Consider the following 21,897-nt stretch of genomic DNA (forward strand, 5'->3'; position numbering starts at 1 on the left):
GGACTTCCCCACTCCCAGTCTCTCACTTCCCTCTGTCTCCCGATCCCCATCCCATGGTTTGGTCTGGACTTGGACTTGGCTCTCTCGCTTCTCATACATACATTTATTTGTTCATTTATCAGGTATGGTATGGCATCTTCCACGTGCGGGACGTTGTAGTAGACATTAGGGGATCCAATAGGAAAAGAGACAGACCAGGGCCGTTTTTGACCATCCAGCCCCAAAATTGAATTGCCCCCTCTGAGCAACAAACCCTCCTTTTCTCCCCTCCCCGGCCGCTCGTTCTACAACTGGGCACATTTAAATACGTTCTAGGACTTTCTTCCTCAGGCTTTGTTTCTGATGCTATTTGGATTTTTTTTTTAACTTACCATTCTTTTTCAGATATTGGTTCTAGACCTATCTCCTATTTTAGGAAGATATTCTCAAGTTTTCTTTACTGCCCTGCTTTTTTCTGTTTTGTTCTTACATGTACTATAGAGTGACCTTCGTTGTAGCTGTGGTCCATGGTAACACGAAGTACTTTACTAATTTATTCCATTACTTATTCTTTTGCAAAATTTGAGATATCATCTGGTGGGGCCCTTTAATTTAAAGGTGGGACAGCTGAGCCCAAGAATATGCCTTGTGGGCTCAGGCCCAGATTCCCAGGTCTTCTGTTTCCCAGGGATGATGCCCACCCCCGCCCCAGGCCCTTAGAAACTGTTTAATAGGCACAGTTAGTACTAATAGCAAACACTTAATACCTGCTATGTGTGCAACAGCTCGCTGAGGTTGATAGTATTTTCTCCCTGTCAGATAAGGAAATTGAGAAACAAACACTAAATAATTCGTCTAATTTCATATAACTAGGTGTGGACCCAGAAAGTCTGATTTAGAGCTTGTCTCTTAACCCTTACACTATATAAATAACTTCTGTTTGTCTGTAACCTAACACGTTAAGCGCCCAGTCACCAGCGACTGACACTATACTTTATGTCTGGAAGACAAAAAGTGTTAAGGGTAAGAATAAAAACATAACATTTTTGTGCCGGAGACCTGATTGAGTGTGAATACTTTTTTGATCCGTTTTAAGGTGAGAGAAGAGGTGAGACATCATTTAGTTTCAAAGTCCAAGTGAAAAATGAAGTAGATTGGTTTCTCATTTCTCCAATAGCATCCTTAACACTTCAACCATCGCCAAGGGGTTCTTCCATGGATTGTGTGTCATGTCATTGCTCTGTGGGTAATTCACCTGGCTGACTTGGAATTAGTCATTGTTGAATTGTGCTATTTAGTTACAGCTAGGCCCTTTCTATTAATGTGAGTGGAAATTCCCCATAAATCAGTTAAATTAACTGAATGTTGAAAGTAGAATATACTTTAGTATAGCACAGTATATACAAGGTGGGGTAAAAGTAGGTTTATAATTGTTCATATGGAAAGTAATACAATAAGTAATAATATGTGTACATTTGGGCTTTTGAGGGAGGACTCGATTAAATTTTGTATTCTTACAGAAACAACGATGCCTTTGTTTCTGTTTAAAGAGCAGCAGTATTAGATAATAGCATGGATGAAATATCCAGATCCACTTGGAAAATTGTATTTTGAGATCACAAAAAGATGACTTGTTTTCCTAGTTAACATGCTTTCTTAAGAATTGTAATCTAATATACAATTAAAGTGGGCAGAATTATCCATTTCAGGACCTGAAATGGATGGATATATATATATTTTTCCACACACATCTATAGCAAAACAGTGTAACAAGATTTAATTTTCTCATTCTATATACAGAAATTGTATACTTGGTGTTCTTTTCCTTTAAAATTCACCCCAATTGTTGAAGCATGATTATGAATGCTTTTCCAATACATACTTGTTCCCAAGTTGGGGAAATAATATAACTTGTTAAATTTTAAATGGGAAGTTTTTGGGAGCTTCAGTTAGAAAACAAACCAAATCAGAAGCTCCTAGCACAATGAAAAACAAAAGTGTAGATGTATTTTGTGCCATTGTTAGTTTTTGTCCAAGCATAGTCTTTTGTGAAATAAACAGGGTTGAGAAAGTTAATTTAAAAAAATAAATGTTCTGTTTAGACTTCGGCTTAGAGTAGAAAAATAGATTCTTTCTGTTGAATGATCTCTAACCATGTAATTAGAAATTTTGCTAATTTTTAGTTTTTCAAGTTTTCTGTGCCTAACAGAAACAGTACTTACATAATACATTTTTGTACATTTTATGACTTTTATGGCTAATTACTTTTGCTTTAAGAAAACATTCATTTAAATTATCTTTATTGTATAGTGTTGTTATAACACTTTTTACCTTTGATACTCTGTTTCTTTAGTCTTTTTAGCATATACTCATGAATTACTATTACAAATGGGAGTAGTTTTGCCCTATGTCTTTCTTGAATAATGTGTGCTTATTTCAAAAATGAATAAATAGGTTTTTAGTGTTCCTTTTCACACAAAACATTCAATAATTTGAAATTGTCACTTATGTCTTTTCAGACATGGAATGTGGACCTCCAAGAATTAATGATAAACTAATGAGGTTCTTTGATCATTGTGAAAAGTTTTTAACTGAAGTGGAAAGGAATGATACGGCTCTTTATCATGTAGAAGCCTTCAAAACTGGACCAGAAATGCAGAACATTTTAAAAAAAGTTGCAGCTACTTTGCAAGTGCCAGTCAACAATTTAAATGCAGGTAATGTGCCTATTATCTTTCATTTGAATTCTGAAGTAGTTAAATGGTTTTTGAACTCTGAAAATGGAAAAAATATGGAAGAATAAAGTTATTCCTTTTAAAAGATCCACAGTTGATTTTACAGTAAGAAAATAATATGTTTTCAGTCATGCTTAACTACTTTTAGATTGAAATTCTTTGAGTTTTATGTAAATTAATGGACAGGATTTTTGCTATATTCTGGAATTTTTTTGAGGGCAGAGGTATATAAAGTTTCAACTTTCAGCATTGTATATAGGACAAAAATTATTTTTTCTGTGTTATCTCTTTGTAACGTGCTTTTGAAGCAATTCAGAAGTACATGTTCATGTCTTGAAAGGGATAAGTTTTAGAAAGTGAAAGGCACAGTAATGTGATATTTTTTTTCTTTAGGCTTTAAACTTAGAGATGCTGAGAAAATGGACAGTCATGTCTGTCATAAGGTATTGCAGTGGAGATGAGCTGACTGTAGTTTATCATGCAACCTAGGACACTTGGAGGGTGAAAGTGACATTATTAATAATTATGCCAGGAAAGTAGGTGGAAAACCAGGACATATGGTCACTTAGAAATGGGAAGTTAGGAAAAACAATAATTTTTTTTAGGAAATTATAATGCATAGAGCAGGTGTTGACAAATATGCATACAAAGATTGTGGATTTCATTATATTGTGAATAAATTTCCAAAAGACTAGTAGTAGAAGATGTTGGAGAAAAAATGCAGACTGGAATCTGTCAGTCATGGAGACTGAATGCTTACCGTTTAAAGGATCAAACAAGTGAAAATGCCTAGACTAGGCTAGCATTTTAAACTTGAATTTTTCCTCTTTCCCCAAATTGGTTGGTCATCTGCCAGTTTTAAAAATTATTTATTTTATTAGGAAATAATTCAAGCATATACATAATAATAATGGCTAATATAATGAATGTTGTTATACCCACAACTTATTTTTATCAGATTTTAATATTGTGCTTCAGTTAGTTGCTTTAAGGATATTGAGGTCTTTTGGTCCTGCTGGAGGATCTCATTCATCTCCTTTTCTCTCCACAAGTAACCATTGTCATGAATGGACCACTTAAATCATTCCTTGCCAGTTTTTTGGTGTTCGTTTGTTTTGTTTTGTGGGTTTGTTTGTTTTTTAGATTTTTAAAATTGATTTTTAGTGAGTGAGGAGGGGAGAGGGAGAGACACATCCATTGTTTGCCTCTTGCACGCCCCCTACTGGGGATCAAGCCTGACTCCTGGGGTTGGAGCTATTGTAGTCCAAATTCTTTTTAGTTTAATTGGGCTGGAATTTAGATATCCTCATGGTTTCTCCTGACAGTTCCAGTTCCTCCCCTTTGGATTATACAGAGTTAGCCTTAATCTTTGATAGCCAGGAAGAAACTGACAACTAACTTTATCCAGTTTCTTCAGTTGTGCTGCACATGGCACTCTATAGATATTTAGCCTTTGAAAAATTGCAAAGTAGTAACCTACAAATTTTACCTTTCTCCCCCCAGACTTGATTCAGGTAGCTTTTTTTACCTGTTCATTTGACCTGGCAATTAAAGGTGTTAAATCGCCTTGGTGTGATGTTTTTGACACAGATGATGCAATGGTAAGTGCTAATTTTGCAGTTTCTTTCCTTTTTTGCATGCTTTATTGTTGCTTGAAGTATCTTCTCAAAAAATAAGCAGAGTAGGGAACATTAACTATCTTTGACTAACTCATAATTTTTCTTAACAAAAGAGAGATTTTGCTTGTTCAGATAGGGCCTACCTACTTATAACTAGTTTGTGTTCATAAAACTCTGGAAAACATTCTTCCATTGTGATTTGATTTCTAGGTCCACCCAATTAAAAATGAATTTAACCCAATATCAGATTTTATTGCTGGAGAGGATTATAGAGCTAATATAATTTAAATTCTCCTTTTTATAGGAAGCCAAGGCTCAGAGAGGATGAATGGTTTTCCAAAAGTCTGTTTCTTTTATAACAGTTTGGATGATAAATTGAGTTCTGTTCCACCTGGTGATGGCAGTAATTCATCTACAATTTCTTTCTGCCTACTTCATATTTTTTCCTCCTCAATAATATGCCTTCTTTGTAGAGAGGCCTCTGGTGACTTTAAGGGAGGTAAATTCTGACCAGTTTTGGGATGTTAGAAGCCAGAGAGGTGAGGTAGGAGAGCATTACTTTTTTTTTTTTTTAAGTATTGAGGATTGCAGCATAGGATAGAATTCTGGGGATGAGATAGTGAGATAGGATGTTTGTATGTATGCATCATTAAGGAATATGGACTTTTGAAACCTTAATCATCTTCATCTCTTGCATACATATGAAACCTTCAATGCTCCATATGAAAATAAATTAACTTCAAATTTTAACCTCAAACTTTGAAAAGTAGTATACTATTTGCCAGATAGAAGCAGGATTTTAAGGTGAGAACTAATGTATCTTTGGAGGTAAAGGAGTGATTTATTTTGTTCCTCGAAGACAAGTGACCAGCAAGCAGGTTTTATGTGGTATGGTGTCAACGTGGAACTAGGGCTCAGTGGCTGAGTTGGAAGAAGGGGAAAGGGCCCTCAGTAGATGGTTACTGTAGGATGCTGAGCACCAAAAGTAATCGGTGTGCTCTCTTTTCTCTCTGTGATCCTGAGTGTCATGATGATCTTTTTCTTTGTCCCGGGTACCCAGTATCTTTCTTATCTCCTCTAATAGTCCACAACTCATCACTTCAGAAACTTACTTGTGTTCCCCCGTTTGTTATGACCTCTGCTTAAGATGATCATAAAATTTGACTTTTAAATTGGGATACTTTGTGAAATGAGCACCATTAGTAAGTATGCTGGTGTAAAAATACCATGTGCGGGCGCGTACGCACAGTGCGATTGAAACTTCGTGGCCCATGCGCAGAAGTCGGTATTTTGTGGAAGAGCCACACTCACGGGGCTAAAGAGCTGCAAGTGGCTCGCGAGCCACCTTTGCCAAGCCGCAGTTTGCCAACCACTACTCTAGGGAAGAAAGCCAATGAGCAGAATTAAAGCAATTCTCAGTATTGTGTAAATGACTGAAGGGTGTTGGCAAAAAGGGAATTTTAACAAAAGAGTAACTCATTTGCCCAAGTCACTGCAGTTGTTGGGGTATTTGGCATGTGCCCATCTGGCCCCCTGCTGTCTGCCCGTTCCCTGTCCTCAGTGGCTCTCCGTGTGGTCCCTTACTTCTGAGGTCTGACAGTTTCTAGATTAAGTGCAAGCCACTCCCTGCAGTAAAGACGTACATCTCAGATCAGAGCCAGCCTCTGCTTCATCTTTGTGTCACCTACTTGTATTTCCTTCCCTTTTCCTATTTGGATTCCTTTCCAATCAAACATTGTACTTTCCTTTTGTGCATCTTTCTCTTCTGGGAGATAGTTTGATAGATTACAAAAACCCTGGTCAAAGTAACACTTAATCTTTCTGTGCCTCAATTTCCTTATCTATTAAGAGACTAGAGGCCCGGTGCACGAGATTTGTGCACTGGGAGGTGGGGGGCGGGGGGCGCTCAGCCTGGCCTGCACCTTCTCGCAGTCTGGGACCCCTTGGGGGATGTCTGCCTGCCAGCTTAGGCCCAATCCCTAAGCTGGCAGGCAGACATTCCTCTCGCAGTCCGGGACCCCTCGCTCTTACTGCCCACCTGCAGCAGAGATAGGAGAGGCTCCCACCACTGTCGCTGGGCTAGCCAGCTGTTTGGCTGAGTAGCACTCCCCCTGTAGGAGCGCACTGACCACAAGGGAGCAGCTCCTGCATTGAGCATCTGTCTCCTGGTGGTCAGTGCACATCATAGCGACCAGTTGTTCTGCCCTTTGGTCGATTTGCATATTATACTTTTATTATATAGGATAGAACTATCAGGTGACTCAGGAACACTCCTATAACTAAAACTCTATACTAGTGTTTTACTTTTCTTTTTAAGATTACCCTTTTGTCTCTTTATTGCTTATGAATGCCTCTCCCGCAACTTATTTTGAAAAATTTCCAACTAACAGAAACTGTAAGAATAATACCATGAATGTTCATGTCCTTCATCTATATTCACCAGTTGTTAACCTTTCTTTTGCTACATTTGCTTTTTTCTACATATATTAGTTACCTAGACTTAGTGGTTTAAAACAACACAAATTTATTATCTTCTGGAAATCAGAATTCGAAAATGAATTTTATAGGGCTAAAATTAAGGATTAAGGAAGGCTGTGTTTTTTCTGGAGGCTTTAGGGTGCAAGTGGGGGACATCCGACCCTGCCAAGGCATTAGGAGTGAGTTAATTAAATGGTTGACCAAATATAGTAGGCTAATTTTTAAGTTGATAATTTTGTATGGCCTGTGAATGATGTTATAAATATTCAAAGGCCCTTGGCAAAAAAAGGTTCCTCACCCCTTTCTTTTCCGGTCTCTAGAGGCCACCTGTATTCCTTGTATCATTCTGACCTCTGCTTCCATGGTTATGTTTTCTACTCTGACTGTACTTCCTGTCTACTTAAAAGGATCTGTGTGATTATATTGGGTCCACCTGGATAATTTAGGATAATTTTCCCATCTTAAGATCCTTAACTTAATCACAAATTTCCTTTTATTATGTAAAATAACATTCAGAGGTTCTAGGGATTAGGATATAGACATCTTTGGAGGTCATTTATTCTGTCTACCACATATCTGTAACATTCTCCTACATTTTTATTGATTTCAGAGAGGAAGGGAGAGGGAGAGAGAGATAGAAACATCAATGATGAGAGAGAATCATTGATCAGCTGCCTCCTGCACACCTCACACTGGGGATCGAGCCTGCAGCCGGGCATGTGCCCTGACCAAAATCGAACCTTGACCTGGTTCATAGGTCAACGCTCAACCATTGAACCACGCCAGCCAAGCTCAAGTCTTTTTGATGTAAAGTTTTAATAGTGCAAATAGGATTTTTTTAAAAATTCCAGTTATAACTACTGTTTCATTTCTGATACCATTTTTGTTTTATTTTTGGAATAGATTTGATAGAACTTTGTATTTATTTTAGTTTCTTTTTTTACTTTTTAAAAATGTTTACTTTGGACTTTTTGCTAACTTTTCTGATTTAGTTGCCTCTTTAATAAATGTTTAGTTTTGTTTTGGTTATATGGCACTAACCTGCTCTTGCTCTATGTCTTGTACTTAGTTTCTCTCTCAAGCATGTCAAACTCACAGCATTAAATGAGACATTCAGCCCACTGCCCGCAATTTTGACATACCTGCTTAGGGGCTCTTTTGGGAAGAATGGCTCATAACTACTATATAGGCTCTCATGGACCTCTATTGGGTTGCAGGTTTTAATTCCCTAGTTTTGGTTTTTATCTGATCAAATAATACTTGCATACAAAGCTTAACTTTCAGGTAAAGAAAGGCTACCTTAATCACCAACTCCAATTCAAGACCACTCCACAGCAATTAATTACTGTTGTTAATTGATATATATCTTTCTAACCTTTGCTATTTATAATCTGCATCATTTTTAGAAATGTAAACAGTCTAGTGTCTACGTGTGTTTTAGTAACAAATGGTAATTTTACTATTTTTATTCTTAATTTGCTCTTCTCATTCAGCAGTATATCTTGGAGAGCTTCCATGTTAGTACTTGTAGATTTACAATATAGAATTTTTTTCATTGTTTTTTTTGTTGTTGTTTTGTGTTTTAGAGAGAGAGAGAGAGAGAGAGAGAGAGAGAGAGAGAGAGGGAGAGAGAGGAAAGACCAGTGGGGGAGAGAGAAGCATCAATTGGCTGCCTCCTGCGTGTCCCCTACCAGGAATCAAGCCAGGGTCAATGCCCTGACCAGAAATTGAAGCAGCAACCTTTCGGTGTATGGTATGATGCCCAACCAACTGGGTAACACTGGCCAGGGCAACAGTGTAGAATTTTTAATAACTGCATAGTATTCAATAGTATGTGAATACTATAGTTTAGTTAACTATCTATTAATGATATTTAGATATTTTCAGGAATATTTTTTTGATTCCTGTAAGCAGTGCTGCTGTAAGACATTCTTGTATGTTCTCTTTTATGTTCCTCTGTGAATATTATTTTATTAGAAATGGAATTAAATGGGTCTTAGAGATAAATGTTTGTATGGATTTTGCCAATTTGCCCTTTGAATATCTACAACAATATACATTACTTTTAGCAGCACCAGTTCTCCATATTTTTGGCCTACTTCTATTCCTTTTATTTTTGCCAAACTAATACATTAATCAAAGTAACTCATTTTCTGTCTGATTTCTACCTTTCTAAAATTCTTAAAAATTCCTGATCTAATCTTGGCATCTTTCTGTACTGTAATAATATTCCATGTATATCTTTTATTTTTCTGTATATATCTTTCCTATCATCTTAATACAATTTTAGAAGAAAGGAGATGTGAACACATGTCTGTAATAACCCACTGTTCTGAGCTGTTTTGGATGCTGGACTTTTGGCTGTGAGGTCTAACTTGCTTTTGCATGCTGTCCTCTACATTTCCACAATTTTAATTCATATGTCAACATATATCTCTGTGTGGCATAAATCTTTGGGTCCAATTAAAGTACTTGAAATGGTAAGTGTAAATTAGGGAATTTGTTACATGAATAAAAATGTAATGATTTAAAAAATGATTTTGAAATTTTTATTTTTAGGTTTTAGAATATTTAAATGATCTGAAACAATATTGGAAAAGAGGATATGGGTATACTATTAATAGTCGATCCAGCTGCATCCTGTTTCAAGATATCTTTCAGCACTTGGACAAAGCAGTTGAACAGAAAAAAAGGTAAAAACTTAAAAAATAATTTTATTTTTTAATCTTCACCTGAGGACATGTTTATTGGTGGTGGCGGGGAATGAGAGAGAAAGAGAGAAACATAAATGTGAGAGAGAAGCATTGATTGGTTGCCTCTTGCACGTACCCCCACCAGGCACCAAACCTGTAAAACCAGGCATATGCCCTGACAGGAATCAAACCCGAGGCCTTTCGGAGTACAGGATGATGCTCCAACCATCTGAGCCACACTGGCCAGGGCATGAAGTTTATTCTGTGTGCCCAGTTAAGCTTATTTTTAAAAATAGGTTTTGTTTGTATATTTGACTCTATCCTCTGAGCCAAACCAGCCAGGGCTAGATTTGCTATTTAAACACTGTTTGCGCAGCTATGATTAGAAAAACAGAATGAATTTAATAAAGAAATGTGATGTACCTGGATTTTATTCTACTCTTTCCTTCCCCATTATTTCTATCAGTATATTTCTGTCCTGCTTTTTCAAAGTAAAGTTTATATTCTGGAATGTAATTGCTTGCCTCATGAGATCTTTTTTTTGTGAGTGATACTCTCAGACACCAAAATTAATTGCTATAAATATTTCTTATTTTCATTGAATAACTTTCATTATCCTTTTTCTAACTTTTCATTGACTCTCAAATCTCTGTTATTTTCAGATTTCACTGGGTATGGGTATGGCTTTTTAAGGTTGTGTAGTTCCATATTTTAACATAAGATGGCAGCATTGAAATAAATGTATAAAATAGCCATTTGGTTAATTAGCCCATTATAATGGTAGAGCTTTGTCTTTTAAAGTTCTTAGAAATGCATGCAGATTCTAAGTCCTCAGAACCTATTCTTGCTGGTCTTATTGCTAATTTTCTGAAGTTAGTGTTCCAGGGAATTTTAACTCAGTGTACCAGGAGGTGCCACCTCAGTTTTAGTGCTAGTTATCGAAAGAGACTAGCTAAATGAGGTAAAAAGCAATGTTCTCTGAATGCAAATTCAAATGGCCAGTTGCTCCTGGAAAGATACTTTCTGATTCTCAGTGGACTATAGGTCTGTGATACCTGGAACTTTGTTTATTTCACCGCTCTCTCCTCAGTGCCTATGAACAAGTATGGAATGCAGTTGGAATGCTCAGTAGATATTGAAAGACTATCCACAATCCTTTTTCTGGTATTCCCTGTTCTGGTCAATGACACCATCATCCTCCCAGGCAGCCAAGCCACAAACCGATGCATCATTTTTACCCTGTCTCCTTCATCCTCTACATCTCCTAATATTGTGATTTTTTTCTTTTGGCTTCCAGTTTTATATCAATCTCTTCCACTTTTCTTCACCCCTCACTGCTACTGCTATTGGTGGAAGTATGGGGTCCACATCTCCATCTGTTGCTAGTGGGAGTGGGCTTCTTGCGATATCCCAAGAAAATGAATTTTCTGAGACTCACGGGGGAGGATGAGATATTGTAGGAAGTTTTATTTCTGTGGAAAGTTTTATTTCAAGCCCCTTAGTTTCCAAGGTTTCATTTCCCTCAGTACCACCAAGGAAAAAGTCCTATTTTGCCTTTAGTAGGGCTATAATCAGAGCCAGTGTCTAGAATTTTTGTTCCATATTGGCACTCCCAGTCCAGCATCAGGCTAGCTTAGCTTGTGTTCCCAACTTCAATCCATTAGTCCATTGTGTGTGGAGTCCGCACGGCTGTGGGCCATACAGGGGAAATGTAAAGAATCGGTACAAGAGAGCTCCATGAGCCAAGAGCAGTAAGAGAGGATTCCTTTTTTTAGGGATTATGTCTTCCTAAATTTTCACAGGCTTGCATTGGCTGCACCCATTCTGGCCAATCCATGGTTCCCCAGGCTTGACTGACAGGCAAGTACCTTCCCTAGTCACCCCAGCTTCACTGTACATGCATCTGTCTCCCCTTTGTTGGACTCCTTTATCCCTAGTGATCTGCAAGCTTTCCAGTGGCCATGCTTTTAATGTCTGGCCTTCCCTTTGCTCCTTTCCTATTAGTAGTAATACCTAGCTAATTACATAGGTATCACTACCACCTCAGTTTATGCCAGCTAATATCTTCTAGATTTTAGCACCTGCCTCCTACGTGCTTTCCTAAATTTCAGTGTTACTCCCATTCCACTCTAACACAGCTTACTCAGGCAGAAGGTGAGTACATTTAAATTACTGTCTCAAAGAACTCATGTCTGGTTTGGAGGATATTTGTAAAACCACTAAAAAAAATGCTGAAGGAGAATAAATTTGAACTGTGGGGTTTGGTAAAGGCTTGATGGAGGGAGGAATCTTTGAGCTTGGTTACTGAAAATTTCTGTCACTAACCTCAGCATATGAGCCCTTAATATTTTTGATTTTTTTAAAATAGCTCTATTGAGGTATAGTTGATATAAACAGCACATACTTAAAGTGTTCAATTTGATGAGTTTTTATATATATGTTTATACCCATGAAATTGTCACCAAAATTATGATAATGAAATATCCATCACATGCAAAGATTTCTTTGTAATCTACTTTCCACCCCCTCCACCCCTACCCCTATTTCAAACTGGGCAACCACTGATCTACTTTCTGACACTATAAATTAATTTGTGTGTTTTTTTAGAATTTTATATACTGGAATCATATAATATGTACATTTTTTTGGTTTGGCTTCTTTCACTCAGCTCAATGTTATGAGATTTACCCATCATGTTGTGGCTATGAGTAGTTAATTCCTTTTTAAGGCTGAGTAATATTCCCTCCATGGGTACACCACAATTTGTTTCTCCACTCTCCTTATGATGGACATTTGGGTTGTTTCCACTTTGAGGCTATTACAGATAAAGCTGCTGTGGACCTTTGTGGTCTTTATATGGACATATGCATATCATTTCTCTTGGATAATATCTAGAGAGCTGGAATAGCTGAGTCATATATAGGTGTATGTTTAACTTTTTAAGAAACTGCCAATCTCTTCCCACCAATGTATGAGAGTTCCTGTTATTCTTCATCCTAGCCAATACTTGGTATAGTAGATCTTTTTAATTATAGCCATTATAATGGGTGTTTAATAGTACCTCATTTGGTTTTAGTTTGCATTTCCCTAAAAATTAATGATATTGAGCATCTTTTCACATTTTGGGAGGCTCCCCTTCCCTGTGCTGCAGCCTTGAAACTCCAGGCAGTAATCTGGGACAGTTGTTGGGGTTCACCTGATTTGCCTTCCTTCACTCTTACTGTATTGTTGAATGCCTGAAAAATGCTCTTTGTATATATTGTCTGATTCTATAGTAGTTCAAAGCAGAAAGGTAAATCGGTTCCTGTTATTCCATCTTGAATGGAAGCAGAATTTATTTTTATGTCTTTGCTTGAGAAAAAAATCTTTATGTTTGAGCCATTTTAGTTCTACATTTGTGTTAAGCTGTCAAATAGATGCTTCTCCAGATGCCTCATTGGAGCTGATATTTCAATCAGATGCATAAGAAGATACAACATTTTCCTGTTAATTTTCTTCCCAAAGCTCCTCATATCTCTGGCAGTTCATGTTGCTTATTTGTGCACTTACATAAGTATGGGGATTATGTGGATCATGTTTAAAAACACCCCTTGTGTAACATTAGTTGAGTGTGAAACTTGAATTAAGAGCTTAGAAAGATCTAGCTGAGTATATTTAGGGGAAAAACATGCAACTATTGGTTGTTTTTCTGGTTGATCTTTTTGAATGACTTGAAGTGCTTTTTTGGAGTGTTACCTATTTTGAACATACACATACTAGTCAACCTTTATTTAATAGCAGAATTTTAAACTTCAAATTAAATTTCATTTTTAATTGAAGGTTTAATAAAATCTTTTTACCAACTTATAGAAAAAGAGGGCTGCAATTTGGAGAACTGCATTCTTATCTTGCTAGATAACATTAGGCAATTCACTTGTCTTTTCCTTATTTCTAAAATGAGAGGATTTGACCACTTCTCAACCCTAAAACATTGATTCCAACAGTGTATTTCTATATATACATTCATAAAGATTAATCACTTGTTTTCTTATATTTGTATTGATACTTTACATTTTCTAGGTTGTCCTTCCTTGGGACTTGGGGATAGAATTCAAGGACAAGCTGGAGATTAGGTTCTTTCAAATAGTAATTGGACTTACACTAACTGGAGTAAATTAGAGCCTAGCAGATGTGTGACACTTCTAAGATTTACTTTCTATTGTGAGCAGAGCAAAAAATAGTGTGTTCCTGAAATGGAACCTACTCACTTAACAGAAATCATGGATTTATTTTACAGAAACTTGGCATATACCTTTAATGGCCTCTGATGAAAATTGGATCATAAATAAAGACTCTCCTGTATTTGCTCTGACAACTTTAGAGTTATAAAAACCAATAAAAAAGCCCTACTGTATTTGTGCCCCTTACTATTGGCATTCTGTATCACAGTGGTACATTATAATTAACAACCCTCCAACAAAACATCATTATCACCAAAGTCAATAGTTTGCATTAGAGTTCACTGTTGGTGTTGTACATTCTCCGGGTTTGGACAAATGCATAATGACATGTATCCACCATTGTAGTATTATACAATAGTTTTTATTGCCCTAAAAATCCTCTGTTCTTTGCCTATTCATCCTTCTCTCACCCCAACCCCTGGTAACCACTGATCTTTTTACTGTTTTCATAGTTTTCCTTTTTCAGAATGTCATGGAGTTGGAATCATATGCTATGTAGCCTTTTCAGATTGGCTTTTTTCACTTAGTAATATGCACTTAAGTTTCCTCCATGTCTTTTCATGGCTTGATAGTTCATTTCTTTTTAGCACAGAATAATATTTCATTTATCTGGATATACCACCATTTATTTACCCATTCACCTACTAAATAACATCTTGGTTGCTGCTAAGTTTTGACAGTTATGAAAAAAGCTTCTATAAATGTCCATGTTTAGGTTTTTGTATAGATATGTTTTTAATTTACTTGCAAATATACCAAGGAATATAAGGATCATGTGGCAAGAGTATGTTTACTTTTGTCAGAAACCACCAAACTGATTTCCACAATGGCTATATCATTTTTTTATAAGATACCATTAAGCCCCTTTTATTTTATTTTTATATATTTATTGATTTCAGAGAGGAAGGGAGAGGGAGAAGGAGATAGAAACATCAATAATGAGAGAGAATCATTGATTGGCTACCACCTGCATACCCCCTACTAGGGATAGAGCTCACAATCCAGGCATGTGCCCTTGACCAGAATCGAACCTGGGACCCTTCTATCTGCAGGCTGATCCTCTATCCACTGAGCTACACCAGCTGGGCAGCTATATCATTTTGCATTCATACCAGCAGTGACTGAATGAAATCCTATTGTCAGCACTTGGTGGTGTCAATTTTCTGGATTTTGATCTGTAGTGGTATCTTGTTTTAATTTGTAGTTCCTTACTGACATGATGTGGAGCACCTTTTCATTTACTTACTTGCCATCTGTATATCTTCTTTGGTGAGCTTTCCAGGTCTTTTGCCCATTTAAAAAATATATTTTTTTATTAATAAGAGAGAGAGAGGAAGGGAGAGGGATAAATAGAGACATCGATCAGCTGCCTCCTGCATGCCCCCCACTGGGGATCAAGCCTGCAATCCCAATCATGTGCCCTGACTGGGAATTGAACCAAGGACCTCTTGGTTCTTTGGTCCATCCATGTTCAACCACTGAGCCACACCAGCTGGGTTTTTGCCCATTTTTTAATTGGGTTGTTTCTTATTGTTGAGTCTTAAGAGTTCTTTGTATATTTCAGATAACAGGCCTTTGTCATAGGTGTCTTTTGCAAATATTTTCTCACAGTTTGTGACTTGTCTTCTCATTCTCTTGACATTGACTTTAGCAGAGGAGAGTTTTTTAATTTTAATAAAGATTAGCTTATCAGTTAACTTTCATGGATCATGCCTTTGGTGTTATATATATAACTCATTGCCATAGCCAAGGTTATATAAGTTTTCTCCTTTGTTATTTTCTAGGAGTTTTATTGTATTGAGTTTTACATTTAGGTCTATGATCATTTTTTAGTTAATTTTGAAGAGTCTCAGGTCTGTGTCCAAATTCATTGTTTTTTGCATGTGGATGTCTAGTATTCCAGCACCATTTGTTGAAAAGACTGTGTTTGCTCCATTGCTCCTGTATTGTCATTGCTCCTTTGTCATAATTATGAGTTTACTCCTACTTTCTTAAGGAGCCTTGAAGAAGATTGCTTTGTCATATATATTCTAGTTTCAACACTTGAACCACTAAGGATTACTAAGTTGAATTTCAGCTTGTAAAGTAGAATAGTGAAGAAAAGCAGTTATGTTTGAGACAAGTGACATAGTCTAAGCCAGTGATGGCGAACCTATGACATGTGTGTCAGAGGTGACACGCGAACTCATTTTTTTGGTTGATTTTTCTTTGTTAAATGGCATTTAGATATATAAAATAAATATCAAAAATTTAAGTCTTTGTTTTACTATGGTTGCAAATATTAAAAAATTTCTATATGTGACACGGCACCAGAGTTAAGTTAGGGTTTTTCAAAATGCTGACATGCCAAGCTCAAAAGTTTCGCCATCATTGGTCTAAGCTGTTATTTAATAGAAATACTTTTGAGTTAATGCAAAAAATACTTAACATTCTTCTAGATTTAGTAATTTATTTAAACGTGTGCTAAATTCTGCTTCTTACCCTTAAAACCCAAACTAGACATTCAGTGAGCTCTGAATTTTTTCTTGAAATGCAAAAATCAAGAAGAATGACATTTTAAAAAACATTGATTTTTAGAATGGTTCCTAGCTTTGGAGTTACTGTCTCATGGCTAGAGGACTTAAACTGTAAACCAGTATTTGTTTTTCTTTAACTTGTATCACTATTAAATTGCATTATATTTACATTATGGAAGTGGTATTAGCTTTGACTTGCATATGCTCAAATGTATAAAGAGATCTGGGAAGTAATGAAATATCCTATGTTAGACAGCGTGGAGTGATGTATGTCCCGTGTAACAGGTTTATGTCCACTCTGGAAGGCAATCCTCATTCCTATTATACTGATTATTGCCTTGTGGGAATATTTGTGTTGCCAGGTCTTTCAGTTTTTCAAGAGGAGCCAAAAAAAATCTGGATTTTGAAGAATCTGAAATCTCCCAATTTTGAAATACTGACAAATAATGCAAAATTGGAAAATATTTATGCAGGTGAAATTGAATATAGCTATGGTCTGAATGATACTGCTTTGTAACTTCAGACCTAAGGGGATGCTTCTTGGAAATAAATATAAGGCTTTAGATGCCCCACTTAATGTATACCAGTTAAGAAGAGAGGCTTACAAACACTTGTTGATGAGAATGTATTATGCTTCTAAGTGTAGATATTATTTTCTATGACACAGATACATAGACATATTTTTTCTCAATTTCTCATTTAAGGTCTCAGCCAATTTCCTCTCCAGTCATCCTTCAGTTTGGTCATGCAGAGACTCTTCTTCCACTGCTTTCTCTCATGGGGTACTTCAAAGACAAAGAGCCCCTCACAGCTTACAATTACAAGGAACAAATGCATCGGAAGTTCCGAAGTGGTCACATTGTACCTTATGCCTCAAACCTGATATTTGTGCTTTACCATTGTAAAAATGCTAAGACTGCTAAAGAAGAATTCCGAGTGCAGTTGTTATTGAATGAAAAGGTGTTACCATTGGCTAACTCGCAAGAAACTGCTTCTTTGTATGATGATCTGAAGAACCATTACAAGGACATCCTTCAGAGTTGTCATACCAGTGAAGAATGTCAATTACCAAAGGTGAACAACACATCTGATGAGCTATGAGTAACTGGAGAACATTTTTAATTCATCAGGAATCGATAGGACGTGATTACGTGCGTGGAGTATGTGGGCAGTCCCTGGTTACAGAAAGCTTTCACATTACTTGGGTATTTCTGTCTTCATAGAAAAACAATGAGTTTCTTTTTTAGTCTGGACATGAACGTGTAAGCAACAATTCTTCACTGGAGCAGCTCTCTTAAGGGGAAAAATATCTATTCAAAGAAATAGTTGGCACTGCAAATGTTTACAGAAGTTAAACTCTTCCTTTTTATATAAGAAATCTCACACTGAGAATATGTTTTCCAAATATAGCTTGAAAATGCTGGAGTAACAAAGTATGTCAGTTGGATGATCCATAACTTGATTGAACCAAGTCTAGGAACTTTACCAGTTGTGCTGCAATTCTCTCTTTTTTTTTCCTCAAGTAGCACAGTTCTAGTATTATCTTTCTTAATCAGAAATATTGTGATACATTGGGAATATCATTTTGGAAGAAAGCTAAGATCTCTGAGAATTTGAAACAATATCAAGCAGTCTGATGTAAGAGGACACTTTCACTGAAGACAAAAAATAAAATAAATGTTTTTGTTAATAGTATTTATAAAGCATTTGAAGACTTTTTCAATAATTCCTTTTAGACTTCTACTAAGTCCTGCAAGGCCAGTCTTTAATTGTCATACCTGTTTTATATATAAAACAATAGAATGACAGAGGACCATTAGCAATGTCAGATGGATAGAATCAAAGTTCCTTCAATCCATTGCTTAGCAGTTTCTGGCATTCTGTCACTGCTTCAGTTTTTATACACGGGGTCCCAAAAAATATATACACACTTTGAATAATTATAAAAGCAATGTTTATTAAAAGACATTTCATTTTCAAAATGTAGTAGAATCAGCTGTTAAAGTTTGTGTATACATTTTTGGGGGACAGCCTATAGTTTGCTATTACATCTTTTGAAATATCTTTTGGTTGTTTAATTTTTTTCATTCCTTTTGTTTATTATTAATTTCAGGGAGGAATGGAGAGAGAGAGAGAGAAACATCAATGATCAGAGAGAATCATCAATTGGCTGCCTCCTGCATACCCCCTGCTGGAGATTGAGCCCCAAACCTGGGCATGTGCCGTGACCACGCATCGAACCCTGACCTCATGAGTCAATGCTCAATTACCAAGCCATACTGGCCAGGCTCTTTTTAAAAAAAATAAAGACTTTATCCTGGCTGGCTTAGTTTCACAGATATGAACCCGTTTTTAAAAAGAGTTCTGAATTCTGTCAAATACCATGAAAAGTTTTTGCTATAATAATAGGCAGAATTCTTGCCCTGGCTGGCTTTACCTAGTGGTTAGAGCATTGGCCGGCAGGCCGAAGGGTTGTGGTTTCGATTCCCATCAAGAGCACATACCTCAGTTGCTGGCTCCATCCCCTACCCCGTCAGAGTGTGCGGTAGTCAACCAATCTATGTGAGACCAATGTCTCTCTGTCTCTCCCCTCCCTTACACTCTCTCTAAAAAAATCAATGGAAAAAATACCCTTGGGTGAGGATTAAACAAACAAAAAACAAAATTCTTGGTCTTTTCTACTCTTCGTGTTGATAAAAAATCAGTCATTGATGGTAAAAGTTTGGGAGTTTAAGCCGCTTTGACTAAATCAGGCAATGCAAGGCAATATTCTTGTAATTGAAATATTCTCAAATAAATGGAAATCCATTTTATTAAAAAATCTAAGGAGCATCACAGCTATATATTGCAATTATAAAAAAAGATGCATGGATCATTGATCTTCAAATTAATAATGTTCTTAAAATAGATAATTAGCTGGTAAATCCTGTTGATCCATTAATATACTGCTGGTTGTTCCTGCAAAAATGTCTGGTGCTTGCTTTTTTAAAAACTATGTAAATAGGTAGATAAGAGAATAAGGTAATGAACTTTTATGCCCATTGTCCTCTTTTATAAAAATTAGCATTATAATATTTGACTTGGATCCAAATAAGAACAATTGAGGACTTATATGCTTCCCTGATGCTATTGACCTCACTCACTGCCAGTATAAAATTCAGTAATCACCATTCCATTACATGCTTGACTCTGGAAGCTTGTAGTATTATTGTGGAAGTTTTAAAATATTCTATAAAAGGACATACTGTGCATAGTATTCTTGAATCTGCTGTATTTGTTCTTCAAGATTTATTAATCCCGATCATTTGTCACAAATTAGTATCATCAATTCATTAATACCTGTTGAGTACTTTTTATGTACAAACACTAGATCCAGTCTGTGGGCATCTAACGTTGAATGAACACAATTCTTACAACTTACATGTGGAAGTTATAGCAGTTGTTTAATTTCATTGTTAAATAGAACGATGTTGTCATCTTTGTAGTCATTGCTAAGTAAAATATTTCAGGATGATGGGTAAATGTGGTCCATTTGTGCTAATACAGAGATAGAGATAGAGGTAGAGATATTGTTCTGGTGCTATTATTCTCATTTTGGAAATGCCTGAAACAAGATCATGATGAAAACTAAAGGTCTTACCAGGATAGGATATATCAAAAATAATAGGTGACCAAATTACTTCAGTTAAGCCAAATTGAATCCTGTCTGGCATGACATTTTAGCCTATGGACATTAGTCATTTTTCTGTTTAATCTACAAGTTCATGAGTGCAGTGTATTGTATGTATTGGTTTTTCTAATCATTTTGAAGTTTCTGCTCTCCAAAACACATAATCATCCACTGGATACTATTTTTGTATATACCATAATCTTAATCTTTAATTTTAATACTGAAAGCAAAACTCAACTTGTAAAGAAAAAAGAGCTTGTTTTTTCCAGGCATAATCAACTTTCATATCTTTACGTGAGTGCTTTCCTTTTGTAAACTGGAGAACTGACAGAGGCCCTTAAATTGCCAGAAGTTAAAGCAACCAAACCAGAATATATAAGTATACATTTTTGGATTATATTTCTCTAAGGTGGCATTTCATGTGGTTCATTAATTATCTTTGGAATTTGGACTGTCTTCTGCCAAATGTAAACCTAAAATAAACATTTGCATTGTCATATAATTTGCCTATATCTAACTTCTGTACTTCACAGATCACTTAATTCTCTCCTAATCATTCGTTTTCTCTTAAGCATTTTAAGCAGCTCAATTCACTTTAAGCACTTCCACATTAATCTATTAAGCTATTTTTAATTGGTGTGTGTGTGTGTCTGATAGTTTTTTTTGAGAAAATTTCACAGCAAGAAAAAAGATGTCATATTCTTCCAGCTAAAAGATTTGTAGTTAGCTCAATGCCTGGCAGTTTAGGAGGAGGTTAACTTTTAAAATTTTGTTTCACTATCTTTACTGAGACAATACATGTTAATACAGGATTCTTAATTTTATTTCTAAAATTCATAATTTATTATTTCCCTGTACTATTCACAGATTTTATTTTTTTTCTTAATTGATTAAGGTATTACATATGTGTCCTTATTCCCCCTATGCCCCCCCCACCCTACCCCCACTCTTGCCCTCACCCCGCTGGTGTCTGTGTCCATTGTTTAGGCTTATATGCAGCATACAAGTCCTTTGGTTGATCTCTCCCCCTTACCCCCACCCTCCCCTACCTTCCCTCTGAAGTTTGATGGTCTCATCGATGCTTGTCTGTCTCTGGATCTGTATTTGTTCATCAGTTTATATTGTTCATTATATTCCATAATATTCTCAGATTTTAAACCATTATTTAGACCCAAGCATTTCATGTTCACACTTTTATTTGTTGTACTGGGAGAACAATATTTGTTCATTAAAATGGCAGCCTTCCAAATTGAATTGTACTCCTAGTATAATGAGGAAGTTTTATTAGAATACTTATTTTACATTATTTCTGAAGTGGGTAATATGGAAAATTAAGTTGGGATAGCAATCTACAGATTCTCTCAGCTTTTTTTCATTAGAGTTCATTCTACCAGCCTTGGTTTTGATTGTCTTTTTACCTAATATTAACAATTTGGATGCTTTTGAAAATCTTTTCAACGAATACTCTCATTCTGGAAAAAAATAATCCAGTATATTATATAAGAACTAGAGTCCCGATGCATGAAATTCTTGCAAGAATAGGCCTTCCTTCCCCCGGCTGATGGCACTGGCTTCCCTTGCAGCCCTGGCTTCGTCTGGAATGTCGTCCAGAAGGACGTCCGGTCTAATTAGCATATTATGCTTTTATTATAGATATACTGGTGAAATATATCTTTGGATACATACAGATGAGAAAGTTTATTTTATTTTTCTTGTTTTTTTCTTTTTTTTTAAATATATTTTTTATTGAGTTTTTACAGAGAGGAAAGGAGAGAGATAGAGAGTTAGAAACATCAGTGAGAGAGAAACATCAACCAGCTGCCTCCTGCACACTCCCCACTGGGGACCCGCCCGCAACCAAGGTACATGCCCTTGACCTGAGCCGAACCTGGGACCTCTCAGTCCGCAGGCCAACGCTCTATCCAGTGAGCCAAACCGGCTAGGGTACTAATATTGTTTTTAACTAACAGCTTATTTTTAACCAGTA

The 21,897-nt window shown here is 36.3% G+C and overlaps 1 protein-coding gene across 3 annotated transcripts in view; it reads left to right on the forward strand.

Annotated features, from left to right (window-relative positions):
* The first annotated feature begins 2,461 nt into the window (after positions 1 to 2,461).
* Positions 2,462 to 21,897, forward strand: part of MINPP1 (multiple inositol-polyphosphate phosphatase 1) — a 68,065-nt gene continuing 48,629 nt past the window's right edge. For 2 of the 3 annotated variants that reach the window (XR_001512545.1, XR_001512546.1), the window contains exons 1-4: positions 2,462 to 2,696; positions 4,218 to 4,315; positions 9,371 to 9,504; positions 16,945 to 17,314. Coding sequence is in view for 1 of the 3 variants with exons in the window: in XM_006755849.2 (XP_006755912.1) it covers positions 2,501 to 2,696; positions 4,218 to 4,315; positions 9,371 to 9,504; positions 16,945 to 17,341 (825 nt within the window). In the remaining 2 variants the exon portion in view is untranslated. Of the gene's footprint in view, positions 2,697 to 4,217; positions 4,316 to 9,370; positions 9,505 to 16,944; positions 17,936 to 21,897 lie in introns of those variants that run through there. The other variant, XM_006755849.2, reaches the window with a different exon arrangement.

The sequence above is a fragment of the Myotis davidii genome, unplaced genomic scaffold (genome assembly GCF_000327345.1).
Source record: "Myotis davidii unplaced genomic scaffold, ASM32734v1 scaffold933, whole genome shotgun sequence".
Classification (NCBI taxonomy): domain Eukaryota; kingdom Metazoa; phylum Chordata; class Mammalia; order Chiroptera; family Vespertilionidae; genus Myotis; species Myotis davidii.